Source organism: Typopeltis vanoorti, chromosome 23, assembly GCF_054136105.1.
Source record: "Typopeltis vanoorti isolate ZY-2024b chromosome 23, IOZ_Tvanoo_1.0, whole genome shotgun sequence".
In the NCBI taxonomy this organism is placed as follows: domain Eukaryota; kingdom Metazoa; phylum Arthropoda; class Arachnida; order Uropygi; family Thelyphonidae; genus Typopeltis; species Typopeltis vanoorti.
This window is the reverse complement of record NC_143571.1, coordinates 41,712,060-41,738,970: the sequence shown is the minus strand read 5'-3', so window position 1 is coordinate 41,738,970 and position 26,911 is coordinate 41,712,060. Positions and strand designations below refer to the sequence as shown.

General features: G+C 34.3%; 1 protein-coding gene across 1 annotated transcript in view; it reads right to left on the bottom strand.

Annotated features, from left to right (window-relative positions):
• Positions 1 to 26,911, bottom strand: part of Rab8 (RAS oncogene family member Rab8) — a 98,566-nt gene that overhangs the window by 14,212 nt on the left and 57,443 nt on the right. The window contains exons 4-5 of the mRNA XM_090413209.1: positions 21,288 to 21,365; positions 3,363 to 3,452 (exon numbers count right to left, since the gene is read on the bottom strand). Coding sequence (XP_090269335.1) covers positions 3,363 to 3,452; positions 21,288 to 21,365 — 168 coding nt within the window. The remainder of the gene's footprint in view (positions 1 to 3,362; positions 3,453 to 21,287; positions 21,366 to 26,911) is intronic.

Below are 26,911 nucleotides of genomic sequence, written 5' to 3'. Positions count from 1 at the left end.
TGTGCAGTGCAAGGTACTCTACTCCTTCCAAAAGTCCAAGTTTTTTCACCTTCAGTAGCAGCAATAACAACCATGGTCCACAAGTTGCAGGAGTGAGGCAGTATTTTGGTCCATGTGTTAATAGGACAGCTGTTGTAAATCAAGGACTGACAGTACCATATATATAGCTCGTGCACTGTATTTAACGACAGTTATAGTGATTACAGTATTCAATACAATTAGAAAGAACTGCAATTTATTATCCTCTATTGTGAAAAATACTGTTCCCCACAGTCATCTTCTTTCTTCACCATAAAACACAAAGTTTTATTGCCACACTAAATTAACCAACCTATTTCAAAGTAATTGTGTAATGGAAATTTATTCATTCATATAAATCTATGTAATGCAAATTTTCAAAAGCAAATACTGATTAATAAAGAGCCTCTGTAGCTCAGTCAGCATAGACTAAGCCCTTTGGTTGGAAAGACCAGGGTTTGATTTCCATCCATGATATGAGGAACCTTTATCTGGTCTCTTTTGACTAAAGGTGAGTTAGCCAGTCTGATATGGAGGTGGAGGGCTTTTTTCCCCTCTCAGAAACTTTGTTTTTTTGTCCCTCAGAACAGGCAAACTTGCCCCATGAACACACACTTCTACAGACAAAAACACCCTTCCCACAATGTCAGGCTCTGCAGCAAGCTGGTTGGGATTGCACACATAAGGCTGCATGATGTAAAAATAAAAAAAATAAGATAGGATAAGGCACTAGAAGAAGAAGAAATACTGTTTCATGACTTGGAATAAGAGTACAGAAAATCTCAAATGGTCCATGCGGTTAGCCTAGTGGCTATGCACTTTGCAACCATATGCCTGGGAAAGGAGTGTCCTGGGTTCAATTCCCGTTGCCGACGTAAGGAGCTTAAGGATCATTCTCAGACGTAGCCAAATTATCCGGTCTTGGGCATGGACAGCAGGGTTTTTTTTTTCCAGTTAATCTGGGGTTTTTCCTCCTGCAAACAAGCAAACTGGCCCCGTGAACACATGAGTTACAGTCACAGGATATACCAAGAGGCATAGGGCTAATCACCTTATCCTTGGAATGGGTATGACTTAGAAGGGCTTAAGTTAGCCCTGTAACAGTTGGTCTAATGCATAGGAGGAGGAAGAAGAAAATCTCAAATGTTACCTTACGATGGATCACAAATACTATTTTTAGAAATTCTACCGAACTGAAACCGGCATACAATATATATTTAGTAATTTGCAAAATGTCCCCTACAGATGCTGAAGAGACATGTCATATGGTCAAATAAGTTCCAGCCAGATGGGCAATTCATGCCAGACAGCCTGACATGAATGTCAGGTTACTAGTACTATGGAGTTACTAGTACTAAATAGTAACCTTACAAATTATTAGTACTAAATAGTTAAATTAATCATGAATTATTTGATGTAATAATACAAGCAGTTAACTGCTAACATAAGGTTGTGGCTATACAGCCATGAGACAGATTAAAGTCTGAGGTGTTTGTTTAAATAAAGAACTATATTTTACAAAGGTAGTCAATGATACAATTATTACAGCAAGCATTAAAATGTTTTTCATTTAATGAAGTAATGGTAGAAAAAAACCATAAATATGGTGTACTTACTGGTAATATTTTAAAGGCTTTTTGCACAATTTACTGGTAAACTGGTTATATTGCAATGTATTTAGGATTATTACATCATCTTTATAAGATGTCTTCCTAGGTATTCTATTGCATGTTATTTGTCTTAGATGTTCTTTCCATTCAGTTCTTTATTTTTCTATTGTTTTCATTATCAATGTTTGGTTTAGTTCTTTCACTATGTTTTTATTTCTCTTTATCTAGTCCGGTATAAAAAAACTGTTATATTTCATTTCCGCTAGAGTGATTTGTTTCTTATCTCTCTCTCTTATTGTTCATGCTTCACAACCAAATAATAATGTTGGTTATGATAATATATTAAACATTTTTAGTCTGCTTTTTTTGCTGACCACTGCTGGCCTTAATGTTTTGCTTATTATTCCATTTACTTTAAAGAATTTTCTTAATATTGTTAGTATGTCTAAGTCTTCAATGTAACTCACTATTTCAGTTCAGATGGGCATTTTCCTTTTGAATGCTGTGCCCCCCGCCCCTTAAGACACTATGGTCTCTGTTGTTTGAATAACAATACAGAGACCATAGATATTATTGAAACATGTCTAGGGTGCAGTATAAAAAAAAAATTCAAGTGAGTAAAAGGTATACTATCGTTGACCATGTGACAATGGCAAAAACTTGAAATAGGAGAGAACATAGAGGTATGTGATTTAAGTAAAGTTGATTCCTATAGGGGGGGGGGGAAAGGAAACATCAAAATATTAAATGAATGATAAGTTCAAATTTACAATTTGGAAAATAATAATTAAAAGAATATAGTACCTTGTGCACCATATCTCTGTAACAGTTCTAATAATTCAAGATAAATCCAAAAGTTTTCATAATTATAAGATTGGCCAATGCTGGGTAAGCACCCAGCATTGGCTATTCAAAAGTCATCTAAAGATGAGCAACTGTACACAGAAGTTCATATGTATATGAACAGTGGAGCACACCCAAATGGGGGGGCAAGGGCAATGCCCCCCCCCCCCCCAAAAAAAAAAAAAAAAAAAAAAAAAAAAAAAATGGAAAAAACACTAACTAGAAAAATTTCCAAAAATCAATCTTTTCCTAATTGAAATTCATTTTTTTAAAAAAAATTTATGTTGTGTCGTGTCATCTATTTCTATACTACTTATGAATTAGCTATCATTGCATATGTGTGATGCGTAGTATGTATTCTCAAATCGTCTACTCAACTTAATTAAATTCTGAGTGTACTACTGCATATGAATATTCTGCTCTCTATTCTCAATAAGTAGCAGCATGCATGTGGTGTGGTCAATGCTGCGTAAGCAATACCCAGCATTGGCTATTCAAAAGTAACTCCTTCAAACATTATAAGTAGTACATGGAAGTTCATATGTAAGGGAAAAACAGAGATGGTGATGGCACCTCTCTCTCTCTCTCTCACCCAACATCTTGTTATCACACTTGGTTCTGATCAGTGGCATACTTCCAAAACAGATGGTGCTTGCTGAAAATAAAAATATTGTTGTTTTTACAGACAGCCCTAGTGGAGGAAACTAAACTAAACTAAACTAATTTGTTAACATGAAAACTATATATATATATATTTTTTTTTTATGTAGATCACATGGAAACAATAGATAAATTAGATCACAATATACAGAAGGAAAATTTTCAAAATTTTGGGCAAGTAAATGATAATGTTATTATAGTGATATAAAAAGGATATACCAAAAAACAAACCTGTTCTCCTTTTACTTTAGAGACTTGTCTTCTGTCATTTATGTCACATTTATTACCAAGAATCATTTTTTCTACATCTGCTGAGGCATGCTAAAAATATTAGAGATTGCAATTTGTAAGATATTTTTTAAAAATTTTTAAATTACTATTATCACCTAAAGAATGAATTACCGTATATTATCGCGTATAATGCGAACTAGAAATTTTGTTTGAAAACTAGCCCTAAAATGCCATGTCCACATATAATGCGATCTGTTAATCTTGTTCCATAACATTACAAATAATACAATATGAATTAATGAAAGAAATATTTATTTAAAAACAAAATGTCAAAATACAAGATGAATTAACGAAAGAAATATTTATTTTAAAACAAAATGTCAAAATCCTTTAAATTCTTCTTCATCTTTTGAGTCGTCAAACATTTCATTTATAAATTCATCTGTAGGGATTGAGTCATCAGTGTGGCAGTTGTCGTCATAGTCTTCATGCTCTCCAATTTGTTGTGCATCATCCTCGCTTTTGTATATAATGTGATCTTTGGATCCATCCACTGAATTACTTATTCCACATTTAAGAAATGAGCGTTGAATCATTTCAGATGGTATCGAATCCCATGCTTCTTTAACCCAGCTGGTGACTAGGGTGATCTCACGCTTCTGAAAATTCCTACCCTTTGTCATCTTCGCCAAACCAGATGACATCCATTCTCTCCATTTTTCACATAAGTGATCTTTAAATGGCTTATTCAAGCTGACATCAAGTGGCTGCAAAACAGAAGTTAGACCACCCGCTATGACTGCTAGGTCTGTACGTAGCTCACGTGCTTTCTCTTTGCTTGCCTCTGTTAAATGCGCCCGGAACATATCCCAGACTAACATGCTTTGTTGACATAACAAGCTACCTGGACATATGTTCCATACTTGATCCAGCCACAACTGTACACCTTCTTAATCCATCCAACTTTTCTGATTGGTGCAAACAATTACACCTGGTGGAAATTTCATATGCTTCGGAATTTTCTTCCTTTTAAATATCACTGTTGGCTTTAATTTGGTTCCATCTGCCATGCATGCTAGAACAACGGTAAAATGCGTTTTTTTTTCATGTCCCATTGTTTTTATGAAGACACCCTTTTCACCAACTGAGTTTACTGTTCGATTCCCAGGCATATCAAAGTACATAGGCATCTCATCCATATTGCCAATTTGGGAAAGTTCATATCCGTGACACTTCCGTAATTTTATGATAAATTTATGGAAGGACTGCACTTTTTCTTCAAGCTGCTTTGGTAACTTCTGCGCAATTTTTGTTCGTGTCGTAATGTTAATGCTTTGCGTTCCATAAATCTGTTGCACCACCCAGGCGAAGCAAGAAAAGATGAAATACCTGGTGCGTCCTTGAATTTACCATTCTTGAGTTGTAGAGCTCGAAAACGAATTGCATTTCTTGTTACTATAATGCCATCTTGTCGTTGAATCAAAATCCATTCATTTAGCTCTCCTTCGAGTTCTGGAAAGGATGCTACATCTCCACGACGGGCACGTTTCATTTTGGGGATTTTTTCAAGACTGTCTTTTTGCTTATGCCAAAGTCTAATATTACTCTCTGCTACGCCAAATTCTCTCATAGCAACACTGTTATGTTCTTCTGCAAACTGCATGACACGCAATTTAAATCCTGCTTCAAAAGATGAACGTTTACGTTTCTGTTGGCTCATTTTCAGGCTAGGTTTGTTTAACGAATAATATTTTAAATGAACTGTGGTTAAACCGATATACCTAACTGTGCTCTATCATTCGGCGATGGAGAGCACATGCGCAGATACGATGCATGCTTGGTCGCCGAATGCGAGTGGGTCAAGTAAATTTGGTTGAATAGGCATTAGATAGTATATATTGTGTGTGCAAGTCTAATAAGATGTTATATTTTTTAGGATCTGCATATAATGCGAACCCCTAACTAAGTAGTATTTTTTACCATAAATTTTTTTGCATTATACGCAATAATATATGGTAAGTAGTCAATCTATAAAATTGACAACTGTTATTTTATTTTTTTTAAATAGAACAAAAGTTACTTTTATTCTCTTGCCATCTGCAATCTACTTTAAGATTATATAACCCTTAATCCACCTATAATGCACATCATAATCCTTAACCACCCATGAGTATGATGTGCATTTTAGGTTTATCACCTTATATTTTTATGTGTATTATAGGTTTATAACCTTATGTGCATGTTGTTGTAGTTGCATGCCATCCAGTGATTTGACTCTTGGTGATCTTGGGAACAAAAGGCTCTCCACCTCGATCAGCCACTTGTCTTTTTTTTTTCTTCCAGCAATTGTAAGTCCCTTTGTAACTGTAAGCACAAGAGAGAAAGAAATGGTGAAAATCATCAGGGTCATGAGTCCTCAGACATGAGATCCGAGAGAGGGAGGGAGACAGAGTAAGTTCCTTTATGTTGTTCATCCAACTCTCTAATAGCCTGTAAATAACAGGAGCTGTAAATACAAGCAGCTGCTGTCTGACATCTAAAGGGTGATTAAGATTCTCCATACACTGGGAATAATATTTATTATTTTTTTTTATTATAAGGTGCCCTTTCTAAAATGCACTTGTCTAAAGAAGAGCATATAAAAATCATTCTCATGGCTGAATCAGGAAGCTGTCGCAAGATTGCAATGGAATTTAACAGGCAAAATGGCAAGCATACCACACCCACAACACTGATGCCAAATTTATTGAGAAGTTAGACAAAGTGTTACAACCAAGAAGTGGTCATTGACAAACATCCAACAAAGAAGGTACGACTGACATCCTGCTGGCAGCCTTTGCGCAGTCCTCGGGGGGGAAAAAAAAAGCACATGATGGTCAGCCAATTGAATATTATCCACATTACAAAAAAAAAAAAAAAAAAAGCACAAATGGTATAAATGCAAATGCTGCAGAATCTTAGTGAAGATGATCCAGATAGGTGGATGGATTTTTGCCTAAATAGGCAGGAAACAAACTTCTCATCTAGGATCTTATTCATTAATGAAGCCAATACTTAGATTAATGGAGAATTTTAATCACCAAAACCAATATTGTTCGAGTGATACCAACTCACACTAGATGAGTCCCTCAAAGATGCAAGGTGCAAGCAAACTGATGGTGTAGCACAGGATATAGGAAAAAACTTGGACCTGTTTTCTTTGACACAGATCTGAATGCTGAAATGCACCTAAACATAAAGCAAGATACCACCCTATTAAGGTATCTGCATGCACCAATGATTAGATCAGCAGTTTCCAGATTCTTGGATTGGTCACCATGGTCCAATAGCATGGCCTCTGAGGTCCTCAAACCACTCAATTTTTACTTGTGGGCGACTTGAAGGCTATGGTGTACCAGGAAAAGATATGAAACATGAATCACCCAAAGGAATGCACTTGAAATGCAATTATGTGCATAACACTAGATGTGTTAATGCGAGTTCACCATGAGTGATAGTGATGCATTCATGTGTGTTTTCAAAGGGAATGGTAACCAAGTAGAGCAATGTTTTGTGAATAAAGTGACAGTTTCAAAAAAAGTGACCATTTTCCCTATGTATGAAGACTTTTTAAACATCCTGTATTTATAGCCTATCCTCCTCCTGTCATTTTCCTCTCTGAAATGGGTTTCTCATGCAAACTATTTCCCCAATATTAACAATAACTATTCAAGAAAAATCTTCTTCTCTTAATTCCTACTAACACATACCACTAATATCTGCAAATGCTCACATTGTTATATATAAATCCCATAATACTATTCACTCCAATACAGATGAGATCAAGATGCAAACTTAATACTGCCCTTTAGCCAACAGGATCTTACTCCTTATTTAGCAATATACCTTTAAGAAATACTTCACTTTCTGCAGTGGAGAATATCACATTGTATATGAGGTATGGCTCATAAATAACAATACAAGGTTAGCTGTGAATCATGTACTCATAGCAGTGGGATGCACTTGCACCATGAATGACCTTGAAGGTTCTAGAAGCAGTTGAGATGAGCATTTTTCGCTTTCACTCTTAGTTAGTCTGTAGGCAGTTATAAAAGAAACACACGTGAAGTCGCTTTGCCGGAATAATGTCTAACGTTAAACTCGAGCAGCACAATAATCTCGAATTCCTTGTGAAACTGAAGAAATCACTGACTGAGCGTTTGAAACTGTTGCAGGAGGTGTACGGTGATAATGTAACGTCACTTGCATAAATGTCTGAATAGTGCAAATGTTTTGCTGAAGGTTGAGAAAACTATGAAGATGACGAAGGACTGGATCGCCCTGTCATGGCAGCAACCGAACAAAACGTTGAAAAATTTAATGAAATTGTCTGCAACAATCATCGATTAAGCATTCAGATGATGATAGCAGACATGTGCACATTGATAAGGAGACTGTACGACAAATTTTGCATGAGCAATTGAACAAAATCTGCACCAAAATGATGGTTCCCAAAACCTGTGTCAGGAGCAGAAAAACATCCGGAAACAAATTTGCACTGACATCATGGAACGACTGACAACGGAGCTGGACTTGCAGAAGAAGATCATCACATGTGATGAAACATGGATTTTCCAGTATGATCCAGAAAAAAAAGACAATCAATGCACTGGAAAACTCGCACGTCACCAAGAATGAGCAAGTCAAAACTGAAAGCAATGCTGTTTTTATTTTTTTTTTAAATATATCAATGGCATGGTAATGGTTGAATGGGTAGCAGAGTCAGACAATTAACATTATTATCTTGAGGTTCTGGCCAAGCTGAGAGAGAAAGAAAAGACCCGATCTGTGGAAGAACGATGTTTGGATTCTGCATCAGGATAATGCTCCAACCCACTGTCTGTAAAGCAGTATCTGGCTGCTAAGAAGATCCCAGTGTTGGACCATCCACCTTACTCACCAGACTTAACTCCATGTGCCTTTTACCTTTTTTCCAAAGTTGAAATCTGCATTGAAGGGCATCCATTCTCAGTCAGTGAATGAGGTAAAGGAGAAAATGGCAGTGTTACTGAAGCAGGTGACACCTGATGACTTGTAGCACTGCTTCCAACAATGGAAAATTTGTATGCAATGGTATATAGATAAAGTAGAGGAGTATGTTGAAGGGGATAACAATTAAGTTGTACAATTGTAATAATAAACCACATCTTTGAATCCAGTCTTGTTATTTAATAGCCACATCTCTTATATAGTTAGTATCTGGTGATCTTTCCAAACCCAGCAAAATATCAAACAAGCTGGAAACTGTTTCCCACAGTGGTGTTATGATATTATTAAACTAAACAAGAATGTGGCAAAGTGCATTATCCACATAGTTCAGAAGAAAGGTAAAGCCTGTACAACATTAGGTATCACAATTGAAATGAATTTATCACTCCCCTTTATATAAAGTTACAACTCTAGAGAACCTGGAGCCCCCCCCCCTTCAAATATTCTTCAGTGGAAGCATTATGATTTTAGTTAATTGACACTGTTTGGAGGGTGTTTGTGACTCTTCCCAACATGGCACTTGAAATATACAGCTTTAAAATGGTTGTGCTAATTTCAGCTAGCAAATAATTTTGTTGCCACTATTCTGATTGGTACAACTAAATGTTAAAAATGTGGATGAAGGCATTCTAGCATTATGCATGTGAAGGGGACAGGGAAGAACTACTGAGGTCACAATTTGTTGATGAGCAATGAATTTACTCCATATCCATGATACAAACAAGAAATTGTTCTCTCTGAAGTTTGGGCTACAAAAGTATTGCCAATACACAATATATAACTCTCTCAGCCAAGTCAATTCCATCTTCTTATGGCATGGTCCATTTCTGCAAATGGGACTCTGGCATACTTGGTGAGTATCCCCACAACAAAGGCAGATACTCCCTAATTGGAAGAAATGCCAACTAGACTTTGAGTGGTAAATGTCTTTCACTGTCTGGTGAAACACCATGACTTATTTCAATATTGGAATACTGAGTTGGCATAACAATAAACTATAAAAACAGAGGAAATCTCTAAAACTTATTTGCAGAATTTTCACCCATTTCAAATGCACAGGTGGCACTTTAGAATTTTCTATTATTATTTGATTGCATCATTCTGTACCAAGGATGCCTATGTAACTTAGGCAAAAATCCTACAAATAAATAAGTTTTAAACACATTTATTTTTATATTATTGTTATTATTAAAACACCACCATCTTATTTATCAGAGTATTGAAGTGGGTGCTACCATTTTTGGTCTATAGAGCAAAGGCTATTATGGTTTCTTTCCTTCCTCTTCTCATACTGTGTGTATGAGAGAGACACCCTTCAAGTACATACCAATTACACTTAAGGTCCCAGATCCCTTCCCCACTTGAAGATATAGCAGTAAGTGGCCACTGAATAATACATGGGCTGAACTTGATAGTAATGGATCAGAAAGCAAAAAATCCTGCTGCTGTCACTTTGCCAGATTGTGCCTGGAGGAAATATAAGTATGGTAATATGAAAAGGGAACTGTTGAGGCTAAGCATGGCCTTGTTTCCCCTGTTTGCAAATCTTATTACACAATGCATGCTCCTACTCTTTATTTAACTCTTTCTCCATACCAACAATGAAAGAAAAGTAACCAAGCACAATTTTACTGGAGCAGTGGTCGGCAACCTTTTTAATATGAAGGGCATAATACCATGGGCACCATGATGCTTGCGGGTGCTGTGTTGCCGACTCCTCCTGATTTAAATAATTAAACTTAAAATTACAATTGGCATGAATGGTTTTGAAATGTCTTTCTATATTACTTTTTTTAGAAATAGCCACACTATTATTGCATAATAAACAAATACATTTACCATTATGATGGATAAAGCAAGGCGCTCGCATCTGATCTGACAGATACATGCTAATTGTTAACATGAATATTCTTTTTGTATTCATATTTTATTTTTTATGGTATTTTATATTCAATCATATGTGACAAAAATATGTTGTAAAAGAGAGGTAAATAAAATAATGTTAAAATTTGAAATCTCATTTTTCTTAAAAACAACTAATCATAGAATTTCTAAGTCTGAAACGAGAGAAAAATGCCTCTGTCATGAGCTCCTCCGTAATTTTCAAATTTTATATTGCGCTCTTCATATTAAAAAGTTTGCTGACCTCTGCAAGATGTGCTTTACATTTATGGATAATACTAAGGAAAGAGGTCTGGAGCTTGCTCCACCTTTACTACAAGTTTCCCATAAGGCACTACTTATGCTTACATCTGTCGAAACTTTTAGTTTCTATATTCGGCTATGAAATAATGTTGGATTCAATATTCACTTAATTTGTATCATCATGTATTATATTTGCAGTGTTTTTTCTTTATGTTTTCTTGCATTTTAGCACATACTATTAATGAATGTATCTCTCAGATATACTGTGATCTATGCTGCAAAATTACCACTGTGAGCTCCAAAGCAGTTTACAATAATTTCTCTGAGGGCGCATTAAAAATTCACTGCAGGTGCCATAGCACCCGCGGGCACTGCGTTGCAGATATCTGCTGTGGAGTATAAAAAAACTCTTGCAAAACAGTTTCAAAAACATACAAAACAATAAAATAAAAATGGTTTAAAAGTGACTTGTATATTTATATAGCACTTTGGCTGTATTTTCACATGTGTTTGGATACATTATCCAATCAACCTCCATTTTTGTGATTGTTTCCAAGTGAGAGATACAAATTTCATGACTCAGTATGAGACCAATGTCCCATTTATTGGAGGCTCAAAAAGTTTCATGTTTGGTTTCTAGAGCAGGTTTCTAAATTATGTTAAAAAAAAATTCTTAGCATGCCCAATGTAATGTAAAGTTTACACCTTACATGAATACAAATCACATAAATAAAAAACAGTGAAAAAAAAATACAGGAAGATAGGAATAGTTTCACTATGATATTGTATCTCATAGGATGAGTGGTGGGGAAAGAGAACATCAGTATATTACAGTAGCTGTTGCCATAATGCTGAGGCCAATCTCCTACCAACATTTAGTAATCAAGTTTATTTTTTTTTTACAAGTACCTGAGAAATGATCTTCAATTTTCTTCAAAATGTAAAATTTAAAAGTCAAAATTTGCAATGAACATGTGAGAATTAATTTCCTCTCTTAAAAAAGCCAGTCCACTGCATCCAGCATCCATTAACCTCCTTACCAACCATGATGTGTGTGTGTGTGTGTGTGTGTGTGTGTGTGTGTGTGTGTGTGTGTGTGTGTGTGTGTGTGTGTGTGTGTGTGTGTGTGTGTGTGTATGTGTCCAGCCAAACCTGCATAAGAAGTGCAAGTCGACTGTCATATCCATTACAAGGTGCAATAATCCTTTACACCGAGGAGAACGCTTAACCAGATTAACTCTCATTTATAGCTGCGTCTCAGTTACCTATGGCAAGAAACATAGTTCTTATTGTATGTTTGGTAACTGGAATCTTAGTTATATATTGGATAGACAAATTATTTTTTTCTACTTCATTTATCATATAATTATAGTTTTTAATGTCAGGAAAAAATAAGAGATTTATACTTTCTTCACTTAAATATTGTATCACATTGGAAAATCAATGTCATTATCAATTTTTTGTGCTAATTAATGTCTTATCTCTTAAGTTGACAGCACATTTTATTTGTTCTCCAAGAAGTTGATTCAAAATAATTTCAAATTTTAAGACATCTTTGTCAAATAATTATTTTATAGATTAATAAAAATCCAAGAATACTTGGCAGATTGCATGCAGATCAACACTTGTATGATTTTGTTTTACAGAGAACTAGACAAAAATCTTTAATCATATAATAATCTTTATAATATAATCTGCAGTTTATTTTCTTATAAACTTGGGAAACCAACTTTCTTGGTTTCCAAGGATCACTCATTACAAATTGAAATAAATGGTTATGAAGTCAATTGTTATATCTATATTTTCTTGTAGATTAGATATTATGCCTCAATTTTGAAGTAGTGATACTTGCGTTATGGTTCATCATTCAAAATATGTAGAAATGCAAGCATCAAAAGTGAAATTTCACTACCAATTTTTCACAATAAAATTAAAATTAGAACATAATAATTAGAATTAGTAGTAGTATTTTACTAAAAGTGGGATAAAGGGACTATGTACATATCAATTTATCATAATAAAAATTGTATTTTATAATAACAATAGGTACATAATATTCTATTGTTCTCATTGAACATGAGCGAATGAAGTAAGATTAACTGTTAATGTTAAATTTTATTTCTAATGGAAAAGAAAGAAAAACATTTTACTGTTAGAACATAGTTTCAGGAAATAAAAAACTATAAAGCAATCTTTAACAGAAGATGTTCATGTTGTAATATTCAAAATTTGTTTTTATATGAAATCCCAGTTTTTATCAGAATTTTCTTTTTTTTTTTTTGAAATTTTCCTATAAGACCATTTTTAGTAAATAAGAATATGGCTTACAGATGGTGAAACTTTTGTCTTTTCAATATTCATAGCAGTGTGTGCCACAGATGAAAAATTTTCAATGTAGCACTAATAATATTTTTTATTACAAAATGGCAAAGTAAAAAAAAAATATATGGGCACCTCCATGGAGTCTGAAGACTCATTGCAGAAGATCAAATCTATCATACCCTTCCTTGAACTCCTTAACAGACAAAGCATTCGCAACCGACTCTGGCAACTCATTTCACTCATTCACAACGCTCCAAGCAAAAAAAAATTTGCCCTCCCACCCATACTAACCATACCTTTATTCAACATTCAGAGGTGACCCCGTTCTTCTGGTCCCTCTAGCCAAGTGCTGAAATATTTCCCCTGCATCTATCCTATAAAATCCTTTAAGCAACTTAAATGTTTCTATCATATCCCCTCTTTTTCTCCTATCAGCCAACTTCTGCAATCCACACACCCCCAATCTGTCCTCATAGAGAACATTCCACAGACCAATCACAATCTTGGTCATTCACATCTGAATCCTCTTCACTGCTTCCTCATCCCCAAGAAACCCAGGGGACCAGACTTCAGCACAGTAATCCTCATGTGGGTGTATCAAGGCCTTATAAAAAGGAATAACAACTTCCTTATCTCTACATGTTAATATGTTCTTCAATAGCCAAGTAATCTTATGGGATACCTTAGCAACATGTCCTCTAAACTTTAACTCTCTGTCTCCAACCTCCAGTAATTAATCTCTAGCTTCATCTAGTTCCTTGAGTACAGTGCCATCTTAAAAGGGATAAAAAAAAAAAAGATTCTGTATAAACAGAGGTACTGTTTAGCCTCCTTCACCCCCTTTTTAAGGAAGAAAAAAACATTAATCTTTATATCTAACTTTCAGGACAAAGATAAGACTAAGTATGGACAATAACAGGTAATTAATTTGAAAAAATACCATAATTTTAGCTGATCGTTATTCCCTGAACAACTGAATACTGTGACCCAGAAAGAAGAGAAAGTAGTGGTTGGAATAATCAGATAGCAAAAAATAGCATGGATATAGATAAGAAAATAATTACTTCATTTCTCAACAGATAAAATGAGTTATAGATTTTGGATATTGAAATGTGAAATATACATTGTGAAAGGTATGAAATAAGAAACTAAAAAAAGTAGAAAATTTTATAATTCCGTTACTGTGAGCAGTCATGGCAAGTGGGCAGGTTGTGATTGGAATACTTTGAAATGAATATAAAATTTAAATCAATTCTGCATAAGACATGTCTCAGATAATTTCACCATATATTTTACAATTAAGAAACAATTATTAGTGAAATTAGCACTCTACAAATAACAATAACAATCTGTTTTATTTTTCAAATGCATTTATACTACTGATATAAAATTTGTGATATTTTAAAAATTAGCATCAAAATAAAAATGTAATGTAATTTAACATAATTCTTTGTTCAAAAAAGCAGAAACAAACTAACAAGAGTACCTAAATGTATAAGCATAACAACACAACATGCATATTTCCATGTATCAGTGAAAGAAAAAAAAACAAAGTAATGTTAAAATCTTATTTATTTCAATGAATGTTGTTCGACAGCATCTTTTTTTCAGAATATTTTAAAATAATTTTTTGACACAAACTTAGGAAATTTGCACGAAAATAACTTCGGCAATATTTTCAGTAACATATCTTCCAACATGAATATATTATTATTATTAGACACCTCCAGAGAATCCAAAGACTCATCGAGGGAGGGCACCTGCTCTATAGCTCTGTCTCCACCAACTGCAACTACACCAATGCCATCTACCGCCGACCACCACTAATAGAAACAACAAGTGTTTACTTGAAATTTCCTAATAGAGGAAATTCAAGGTAACACAGTTCACTCAAGTAAAGAGGTAAAAGGTTGCATCATTAAATGCCATCCTTATAATTATTTCCAATGTTTAGTTGCCAAAAACAGCAAGAAAATAATACCCCCCACCCCAACAAAAAAAGTTTAACACTGGTGTAATACATATGCACTTTTTTTTTTTTTAAATCAAATCCTTCTTTCTTTCTAAGATAACTATATCAAATAATTTATAATTTTTCGATAATAAAAGTGAAATTGATGATTATAAATAAAGAAATACCAATTTCTGTTTAGGATGTCTGCTAATCAATTGAAAACAAAACAAGACATTGTTGATATATTCTGTACTACTGCTTTAGGCTCTACAGTGTAAATTCTGAGGAAGTGCTCTTTCTTTCCTTTCTCAATGGCAGTCAGAATAATTTAAGCTCTTAGCCTTCTCCTCCACCTGAGAGGATTATTATCTAGTATTTCTAAGATACTGGTTATTTCAGAAATGAACACTAGCAGCAGTTAAAAAAAAAAATCATATTTATTTTAATAAATCTTATTTGAAAAGAAAAACTTTACATGCAAGCATTCTAAAACTGTCCAAAAATAATTTCTGCAATATTGTCAGTAAATGAAAGAACAAATTATCTTGTTCCATTGCACTGATTTGCAAAATAAAAGAGCAAATTTACTATTGCCAAATAAGTTAATTGCAAAGGTTGATCTGCAGTCATTTCCGGATTGATTATTAATTTTCACACATGTGATATTCAATTTTATCTTTGGGAACAGACAAATTCTGCCAGAAAAATTTCAAATATTGAAGGAAATTCCAAGTACCACAGTATACTTTATATTTGTGGTTAGAGTTAATCCACTAATAGCTCTACATTTGCTATTAAGAGATTAAAGGCAGAATACGCTGATGAGGTTTTGATCCATGAAAAATCCCAAGGTCTGAGTATTTCATCCACTTCAGACATTTAGGAGGTTAATGAACCAAAATGATCAGAGTATTCAGTTATGGATTTGATTACATTCTAATAAAAAATCTACAGTACAGTGTGAATGCCAGTAGCAATAACAATTTTTGAGATTTCTTGCCAATTTTTCAGTTCAAAATGGTCAACACATTTGCAGTTTCATTTATTAATTCTCCCTGCAAGTAACTGATTGAAGTACAAACTTCACTGCTAGCTCTTCAATCCACAAATCTCGAAATAACAGATGTGCATCATGATCAGTTAGGAATTACATCACTTCTTTCAGTCTCTCAGTGATTTCCAATCGCCGACAGAAAATGAGGAAGGTGATTGTGACGAAGAGGATGTTGATGTCACAAAGGAAATGATGCTGACAAAAAACATAACATTAAAGGAACACTCAGATATATTTCATGACAATGAAAGTGCAAAGGATAAAATGTTGGAAGCTCCAAACTTAGAAAGGAGTATTACAATTCGCCAAAACATAGAAAAGATGTTCGCTCCATATTAAGTCACATGATGAGAAGAAGGCAAGCACTGTTCAAAACTACTGTTGATAAGTTTGTTTACAAAAAAATAAAACACTTTAATTCTCATGTTTTTATTTTAAATTATAGTGTATTAAATGAATATTAGTATAATTTTTTAAAGTTTCCTATATATTTATAAATAGAATTTTAATAACAATAAGAGAATTTTTAATGTTTTGACAAAAATTTTTAAAAGATCAGAAAACAATCATAATTTTTCCCACTGATTATTAAGATCGCTTTGCATGGCTTTAGCTTGCACAGTCATTTTAACAAAGGTCCTGCTGTACAGTGCAAAGTGAGGACTGCCTGTAATTGAAAATAATTTGTTTTTGCACATATTTTTTTTTATACAAATGCCATCACAACTCTTTCACACTTGCAAAAAAAAAAAAAAAAAAAAGTTTAGCACAAGGCTTAAATGTTCTTTCCCAATAATCACTGTATAGGCAATTTTACATGAGCTAGATTAGATTTTAATATACAAATTAAAAATTTGAAGTCAAAAAGGAAATTTGAGAATTAGCCGACCAAATTGCATTCTTACTGGCTTAAACCGCAAAGTAAAATGATGGCACAACATAACAGAATTTCATGCCAACTGGGGCATCGCCCAGTTAAACAAGGACCGCATTGCTTTTGCAGGGAAGCAGGGCAAACAGTGAAAAGTCAGCTACTGGAACAAATCCTGAAACTAGTCAAGATCACGACTAACAACATAAGAAGCCTGAATGACAAAGAAATGGAGCTGGCTGACAAATTGGATAAGTATCAGATCGATATAAAAGGAGTGATTCTGGGAAAAGAAGGAGTAGCTACAGTATTATTTATTTCATATGGGGTTCCCCCCATTTCCCCCTGTCCCTTAGTAAATAATATATACCAAATCCCTCATTAGGAGGGTTCAACCCTCCTAATGAGGGATTAGGTATATTTTATGACTGTAAATGCATGCGTGTGTTCACAGGGCCAGTTTGCCTGTTTTGAAGAACGAAAAACCTGAGTTTCCAGGTGAAAAAATCCTTTACCTCCATAGGAGACTGGCAAACTTACCTTTAGTCAAAAGAAATCACATAAAAGGTTCCACATCATGGATGGGAATCAAACCCAGATCTTTTGGACCAAAGGACTTCGTCTATACCAGCTGAACTATGGAGGCTCAGCTATAGTATTCAACACTAAATATGAGGATAACCTTCTGGAATTCTTGAATGGCAGGCAATGTTAAGTAGAGTGCGATGGGCAAATATCAGAATGGGGAACAGGACAAAGAGATCTATTCATGCCCATGGTCCACATAAGGTTCTACTAAGATAGAAGTGGAGGAATTTTTTGATTCTTTAGAGAAAGCAACTGACACCATGAAAAGGAAAAGATGGCCCTTGTTGGGGATCTAAATAGAAGAGTAGGAAATGGTTGTTAGACATGCAAAAATATTTGGTGAAAATTTGGAGAAAAGAGCAAAGCTAATAATAATAGTAAATTGTTGGATTTCTGCTCAGGACATAGACTGGTTATTACTAACAATGTTCCAACATAAAAATGTGCACAAATTCACATGAAGAGAAGAGACAAGGAACAAGAAAGTCTCATTGACTATGTTATTGTTGATAGTAATGTTCTCCCTGGTGCATGACATCTAGAGTACAGAGGATTTGAAATTGGAAGTGATCACCATTTAGTCTTGATCAAGATAAAATTGAATTTCATATTGAAAAGAAGAACACGTAAAAAAGTGTTAAAGCAAATAAAAGTTGAGCAGCTCTCAGATGTGAACTGTAGACTAAAATACACAAATATTATTCAAGAAAAAATGAAAGAGTTTGAGAACAGGAACCAAACCTTGGAGATTCGGTGACAAGTCCTAAAGAAAACACTGAATTCAGCCAGAAAGGTGTATGGTGAAGTTGTCTGCAAGGAGAGAAATATCAGAACTCCACGGTGGACAGATGAAGTTAAACAGGCAGTGAAGGTAAAGAACAAAGTATACCAAAAGTTCCAGTAAATAAGTCACCTTGTGCTCCAAGATACAGAGACAAATGTGAGAATGCTAAACACTGAAAAACCAGATAAACAAAAGTCAATGAAAGACTGGTAAGAACATAGAAAACAAATATCACGAAGGTGGCAAGATAATCTAGAGTCTGTTGAAAAAGCTCAGAAATGCAGAAAAGAGTGCTGTAAAAGGAATTAGAGATGATAAAGATGACTTGAAAACTGGAGAAAAATATATCCTTGATGTATGGAGTATTTACTTTGAAAAATTGCTGTATAAAACAATCAGTGACAGCACAGTGGCAAAAAAACACTGAACAGGCATGCAAACAGAAGTACATATCCATATTTGAAGTAGAAATGCCATCAAAAACCTGAAATGTGGAAAGACAGCTTGGTTAGATGATATTTGACCAGAAATTCTGAAGAACAGAGGTATAAAAGTTTTACAGTGGCTGAAATGATAGTTCAGAAGGCCTGGACAGAGGGACGAATTCAAGATGATTGGAGTAGAGCTCTCATAGTACGTATATATAAAAAAGGAAATAAAATTGAATGTGAGAATTACACAGGTATTTCCCTACTGAGTGTTCCTGGTAAGATTTATGTAATTATAAATGAGAAACGGTTGAGAAGGATTGTGGAAAGGAAGTTTGGTGAAGAACAAGCTGGATTCAGGCCAAATAGAGGCTGTGTGGATCAGATTTTCACTTTAATTGAGAAATCATGGGAATATAACAGATTTGTATATAAGTTTTTTTAGGTCTGGAAAAGGTATGACAAGGTACCAAGAGAAAAGCTTTCAAAATGCTACAGTTGTATGGTGTCAGTGCAGAATTATATCAAGCAATACTTAGAGATTATTTGAGTTGTAAGTCAGCAGTTAGAATTTAAGTACAGGAAGATGGTTTGATGTTAAATTTGGTGTCATACAAGGATGTACATTATCCCCTATCCCCTCTGTTATTCATTATCTAGATGGATCACATTATGAAGGAAAGTGGTATTAAACTTGATATCAAAATTGGAGATGTTAATCTCTGCTCTTAACTTTATGCAGATGATATTATACTTTTAAATAAATCCAGTACAACTGTGCAAGATTCCCTGACTAAATAGAATAACTGTTGTAATAGATTTGGTATAAAAATCAGCAATAACAAGACAAAGACAATGAAAATAAGCAGAAACAGTGAAAATATCAACTGCATTGTGAATGGAGAACCTATAGAACAAGTAAAACATTTCAGCTACTTAGGCATAATTTTTTAGTGAATATGGTAGATTAAATATGGAAATGACAACGAAATCAACAGTTGGTATGGTAGGAAGTCAACCGTATAAAGCAGTGGCGGCCTATACATAAGCCCTGCGACACTGCAGCACCCCCAAGAAAAATGAAAAAATTAAATTTTGTTTGTGTTTATAAATAATAACAATGCTTACAACATTATATAAATGCAGTACAACATGTTAAAGGTTACAGCTTATGTTTTGACATTGATTGAATAGTTGATAATTGGAATTGTTCGATTAACGCTTTAGATTACGAAACAAATACACTGCGATCTAACACCGATATTCGCTTGCACGTTATTGCACGTTACGTCATTCCCAACTGTAACTGCTCAAACGGCAGTGTATTTTTAGTATGCTTACATGCCTTATTTCTGTGAGATATGAAATGTTTATTATTGGTGCGTGTTGAACTATTTTTTGTAAATCTTATTTTATTTTGTTAAAATAACATAATTATTTATTTATTATAGATACAAGGCTGAATTATGACGAGTGTCACTGTTGAAAATATGAAAAGAATAATATTTTTTCAATTATCGTTACACGAAACAAATGCACTGCCGCTCGGGCAGTGTATCTTATGCCTGCGCTCGTTATTTCTGTGAGATACGAAATGTTTATATTGGTACGTGTTCATGGTGAACTTTTTTTTTTGTAAATCTTATTTTATTTTGTTATAATAACATAATTATTTATTTATTATAGATACAAAGCTGAATTATGACGAGTGTCACTGTTAAAAATATGAAAAGAATTATATTTTTTCAATTATCGTTACACGAAACAAATGCACTGCGATCTAATGCCGATATTCGTTTGCAATTGTCATTGCTATTGATACGAAACTTTTATTATTGGTGTTTGTTCGTGGTGAGGATGAAATATTTTTAATAAAGCAATTTTTAATATGTAAATTTATTCATTAATAAATTCATTACTGATTAGGGAAAAAAAGTTTTTTTTTTTTTTTTTTTGTATATGCAGCACCCCCACTTAAAATTTTCACCAGCTGCCACTGGTATAAAGTCAATTTATTTTGCATAAGAGAGAAATTAGTCAAAATTAGTCTAAATTAGCTGTATACAACACAGTGTTCACACCAATTTTAACTTATGGATCTGAGAGCTGGGTTAGAAATAAAACACTTGACCATAAGACTAGAGACTACAGATATGAGAAAATTTAGGGGCATGAACAGATGGCATCAGTGGCAATATGATATTAAAAATGATGATATTAGGAAAGAACTTGACATTGTTAATAGACCTAATCTCAGGTGGTATGGTCACCTGAGATTAGCTCTATTAATCAGAATGAGAGAGGAAAGATCAGCAAAACAAGTGTTCTCTGCCAGGTTAGCAGTAAAAAGACCCAGAGGAAGACCAAGATATAGGTGAATTGTACAGTAAAAAGTGCCTTAGAAGATAGTAATATAAGATCTGATAATGTTGGAGTCTTGACAGGTTGCAGATTGATTTGGAGGAAAATTGAAGAAAGGAAGTTAGTAATGACGTAAGTTTTTCATGTAGCACTATCATATCCTGCACACCCCTTGAGGATATGTGTCAGGAATTTGATGATAATGAAATTTAAAGTATTTCTGAAAGAAATTAAAAATCAGACTTTTAACAGGTAACAGTTCTTCAGCCCAGAAGTCAACTACAAAATCCAAAGATAATCCTAATAAAATGCAAAATAATGAAAAGAATCATATGAATTATTCATTTTTCCCATATTAACCTATAGTTATTTCTATCATAGGAAATTTACCTCTTCGATATTTCTAATCCAGTTCTTTATGTTTTCAAATGACTTTTCATGTGTTACGTCATATACTAACATAATTCCCTGTAAAAAAGAAAAACAAAAATGTAGCATATTATAAATATCCAATCATTATGATAAATATCAAATTGACAAATGTGTTACTTTTTAATTGTTTTCACTATTTAGAAAGCATGCACTCTTCAGTTTAGAAAATAAAAAGTTGTTAAAATAAATTATTACATTCAAATGTTTCTGTGTTAGGGTTGTCTGCAAAAAGTTATAACAAAGTAATTGGTGACTAATGTTGACACTATTGCTCTTCTCACTAATGTTCTCAATGAGAGATACTATTCTATTACAGAAAAATTTTCATTAGATGTTATGTGCTCTCTTCTCTCATTTTGTAATCGAGATACTGTCTGCCAAAAAGAGATACGGTAGAATCTCTCTTAACCAGCAACAATGGGACTTCACTGATTCCGGATATGAGATTTTGCCACATAATTTAATATATATTTCAAGAACTTGCTGTTAATGTTTCGTGATGCCAGGGTGTAGAAATTGCAGAATGCGAAGTTCATTGGTTGTGTTTTTCGATCTGCCGGCCATAATTAAATAAATAACATCAAAATTTGCATGGGTTTTTAAAAATTTAAAACACATACACATAATTTTATATTTCACAAAATCAAATTTAAACAGCATTTAAAAATTACAGTACATATTATCACATGAACATTGTTGTGAAATTCTTAGTGTGATGACATAACATAACTTCGAATCAGCCTGCTTACAAGATTGTCACCGGAACTTTAAAAATTCCCTGTGCATACAATGAAGTTTCATAACATCATGTGCTGACATAGATGAACATTGCTTGGCAAATCCTGCCACAATGCAAGTCCACTGCATATTTTTCTTATCTCACAGGCTTAAATTTAGATCTTTGAAAGTACCATTGTTTTGGTATTACCGGTTACGAGAGATTTTACTGTAAATAAATAAGTTTTTTTTCTTTTTTTTTACAGACGAAAGGTAAACAGCAATGGATTCTCCAAGCTTTCTCCACAACAGCAAATTTTTACATGGAAGCTTTCTGAACAAGCAACTCTAGATTACTCCCCTTTAAAACCAGCAGTGGGGTGCTTAAGGGTCAAAGCTGTATAACTGAGAGGAGACCTCCACATAGCCTTTAAAGGAATGCGGAGAACCGACCAGGGCTTCTGACCTAATGTCCAATCCTCACCTTCTCGTGGTGCACCCTGTTGGGTATCTACTTTGATACTGAACGAACGAGGATGGGCTGGCAATTTGGGATTTAGCCGACCAAATTGTATTCTTATTGGTTAAACCAAAATAAAAAATGATGGTACAACATGACAAAATTTCATGCCGGCTGGGGCGTCGCCCGGTTAAACAAGGCCCCCGTTGTTTTCGCCAGGGAACCAGGGCGAACAGCGAAAAGTCAGCTACTGGAACAAATCTGAAAACAAACCCCAACTCAACATCACCAGAGTTAAAGATCGGTACTATCAACGTAAGAAGCCTGAATGGCAAAGAAATGGAGCTAGCTGAGGAATTAGATAAGTACCAGATCGACATAATAGGGGTGACTGAAACAAAAAAGACCAAAACTGGTGAGATCTTTCTGAGCAATAAATACAAAATGTTATATTCAGGCAATGACAATCAAGGAAAAGAAGGAGTAGCCATAGTATTCAACACAAAATACGAGGCTAATCTTCTTGAATGTCAGTCAGTCTCAAGTAGAGTAATGTGGGCAAATATGAGAATGGGGAACTGGACAATGAGACTTATTTGTGCCTATGGTCCCACAGAAGGTTCTACTAAGGTAGAAGTGGAGGAATTTTTTGAGGCTTTAGAAAAAGCAACTGACACAATGAAAAAGGAAAAGTTGGTCCTTGTTGGGGATCTAAATAGTAGAGTAGGAAATGATTGTGAGACATACAAAAATATTTTGGGAAAATTTGGAGAAAAGAGCAAAGCTAATAATAATGGCAAATATCTGTTGGATTTCTGCTCAGGACATGGACTGGTTATTACTAACACCATGTTCCAACATAAAAATGTGCACAAATTCACATGGAGAGAAGAGGCTAGGAATAAGAAAAGTCTCATTAACTATGTTATTGTTGATAGTGATGTTTTCTCCCTGGTGCAGGATACCAGAGTGTACAGACGATTTGAAATTGGAAGTGATCACTATTTAGTCTTGAGCAGGATAAAATTGAATTTCATATTGAAAAGAATAACATGTAAGAAAGTTTTAAAGCGAATAAAAGTTGAGCAGCTCTCAGATGTGAACTGTAGACTAAAATACAGAAATATTATTGAAAAGAAAATGAAAGAGTTTGAGAACAGGAATCAAACCTTGGAGATTCAGTGGCAAACTCTGAAGGAAACATTGATTGATTCTGCCAGAGAGGCATGTGGTGAAGTTGTGTGCAAGGATAAAAAAATCAGAACTCCCTGGTGGACACAGGAAGTTAAAGAGGCAGTGAAGGAAAAGAAGAAAGCATATCAAAAGTTCCTGGCAAATAAGTCAGCTTTTACTCTTACAGAATACAGAGACAAAGGTAAGAAAGCTAAACAGTGTGTAAAACTAGCTAAAGAAAAGTCATGGGAGGACTTTGGCAAGAATATAGAAAATAAATATCAAGAAGGTGGCAAAATATTCTGGAGGTTGTTGAAGAAGCTTAGGAATGGAGGAAAGAGTGCTGTAAAAGGAATTAGAGATGATAAAGGTGAAATGAAAACAGGAGAAAAAGATATCCTTGAAGTATGGAGTAATTACTTTGAAAAACTGCTAAATGAAACAAGCAGTGATGACAGCACAGTGATAAAAAACACTGACCAGGCATGCAGTCAGGAATACATATCCATACTTGAAGTAGAAAAAGCCATCAAAGGCTTGAAATGTGGAAAGGCAGCAGGAGTAGATGATATTCGACCAGAAATGCTGAAGTATGGTGGTATAAGTCTTACAGTGGCTGCACTGCATAATTCAGAAAGCCTGGACAGAGGGACGAATTCCCGATGATTGGAGTAGAGCTCTCATAGTACCCATATATAAAAAGGGAAATAAAACTGAATGTGAGAATTACAGAGGTATTTCCTTACTGAGTGTTCCTGGCAAGATCTATGCAAGTATACTTGAGAAACGGTTGAGAAGAATTGTGGAAGAAAAGCTTGGTGAAGAACAAGCTGGATTCAGGCCAAATAGAGGCTGTCAGGATCAGATCTTCACTTTACGACAAATAGTCGAGAAAGCATGGGAATATAACAAAGATCTGTATTTAAGTTTTGTCGATTTGGAAAAGGCATATGACAAGGTGCCAAGAGAGAAGCTATTCAATACGCTGCAGTTATATGGTGTCAATGGGGCATTATATCAAGCAATACTTAGTCTTTATTTGAGTTGTGAGTCAGCAGTTAGAATTGAAGGAAGTACAGGAAGTTGGTTTAATGTTAAATCTGGTGTGAGACAAGGATGTACATTATCCCCTCTGTTATTCATTATCTATATGGATCACATTATGAAGGAATGTGGTATTAAACCTGATATCAAAATTGGAGATGTTAATGTCAACTCTTTGCTTTATGCGGATGATGTTATACTTCTAAATAAATCCGCTACAAGTCTGCAAGATTCTCTGACTAAATTGAATAGCTGTTGTAATAGATATGGTATGAAGGTCAGCAATAAAAAGACAAAGACAATGAAAATAGGTAGAATCATTGAAAATGTCAACTGTTTTGTGAATGGAGAACCTGTGGAACAAGTAAAACATTTCAGCTACTTAGGCACTACTGAAGATGGTAAATTAAATATAGAAATAGACAACAGAATCAGTAAAGCTGGTATCGTGGGAAGTCAATTGAATAAATTCATATGGAATAAGAAAGAAATTAGTCGGAACACTAAATTAGCTGTATACAAGACTGTGTTCAAACCAATTTTAACTTATGGATCTGAGAGCTGGGTCAGAAGTAAAACACTTGACCAAAGACTAGAGACCGCAGATATGAGAGTCCTGAGAAAGATTAGAGGCGTGAACAGATAGCATCAATGGCAATATCATATTAAAAATGAGGATATTAGGAAAGAACTTGACATTGTCAGTATCCAGGAATGCGTTAGCAGAGCTAATCTCAGATGGTATGGTCACTTAAATAGAATGGGAGAGGAAAGATTAGCAAAACAAGTGTTCTCTGCCAGGTTGGCAGGAAAACGACCCAGAGGAAGACCAAGATATAGGTGGATTGATACGGTACAAAGTGCCTTAGATGATAGAAATATAAGATCTGATAATGTTGGAGTCTTGACAAGTAACAGACTGATTTGGAGGAAATTTGTAGATAGGAAGTTAGTAATGAAGTAATTTTTTCATGTAGTACTGTCATATTCTGTACACCCCTTGTGGGTACATGGCAGGAATTTGATGATGATGATGATGATAAAACCAGCAGTTTGACTTGCATATGTAGATGACTTCCTCAGCTACAAAAAATCGCACATGAACAAGATTCTATTTCTTTCCAATGAGTAAATTCTTAAAAATGAACTTCAAAGACCAACAGCACATAAAAATTCTCTCTTTTAAGGTTACATGGGGGCCAGCAATTCATGCTGAGGAATTTATCATCATCAACAACAAATTCCTGATATGTACTCTCAAGGGGTGTACAGGATATGATAGTACTACATGAAAACTTACATCATCATTACTAACTTCTATCTACAATTTTCCTCCAAATCAATCTGCTACCTGTAAAGAACTCCAACATCATCAGATCTTATATTACTATCTTCTAAGGCACGTTTTACTGTATCAATTAACCTATATCTTGGTCTTCCTCTGGGTCTTTTTCCTGCCAACCTGGTAGAGAACATTTGTTTTGCTAATCTTTCCTCTCTCCCATTCTGATTAAGTGACCATAACACTTGAGATTAGCTCTTCTAACACATTCCTGGATGCTAACAACGTCAATTTCTTCCCAAATATCCTCATTTTTATTATATTGAAGTTGATGCCATCTGGTCAAGTGTTTTATTTCAAACTCAGCTCTCAGATCCATAAGTTAAAATTGGCTTGAAGACTATCTTGTATACAGCTAATTTAATGTTTTGACTAATTTCTATCTTATTCCATATAAACTTATTCAGTTGATTTCCTACTATACCAGCTTTGTTGATTCTGTTGTCTATTTCCATATTCAATTTACCATCTTTACTAAAAATCTTACCTAAGTAGCTGAAATGTTTTACTTGTTCTATATGTTCTTCATTCACAATGCAGTTGATATTTTCAATGCTTCTGCCTATTTTCATTGTCTTGTTATTGCTAAACTTCATACCATATCTATTACAACAGTTATTCAATTTAGTCAGGAATCTTGCAGATTCCCTGCAAGATTTCTAAGTAAATTATTACATTTACTTAGAAATATAAAATCACTGCATAAAGTTAAGAGATGAGATCAACATCTCCAATTTTGAAAACAGGTTTAATACACTTTCCTTCATAATGTGATCCATATAGATAATGAATAACAGAGGGGATAATGTATATCCTTGTCTGACACTATATTTAACATTAAACCAT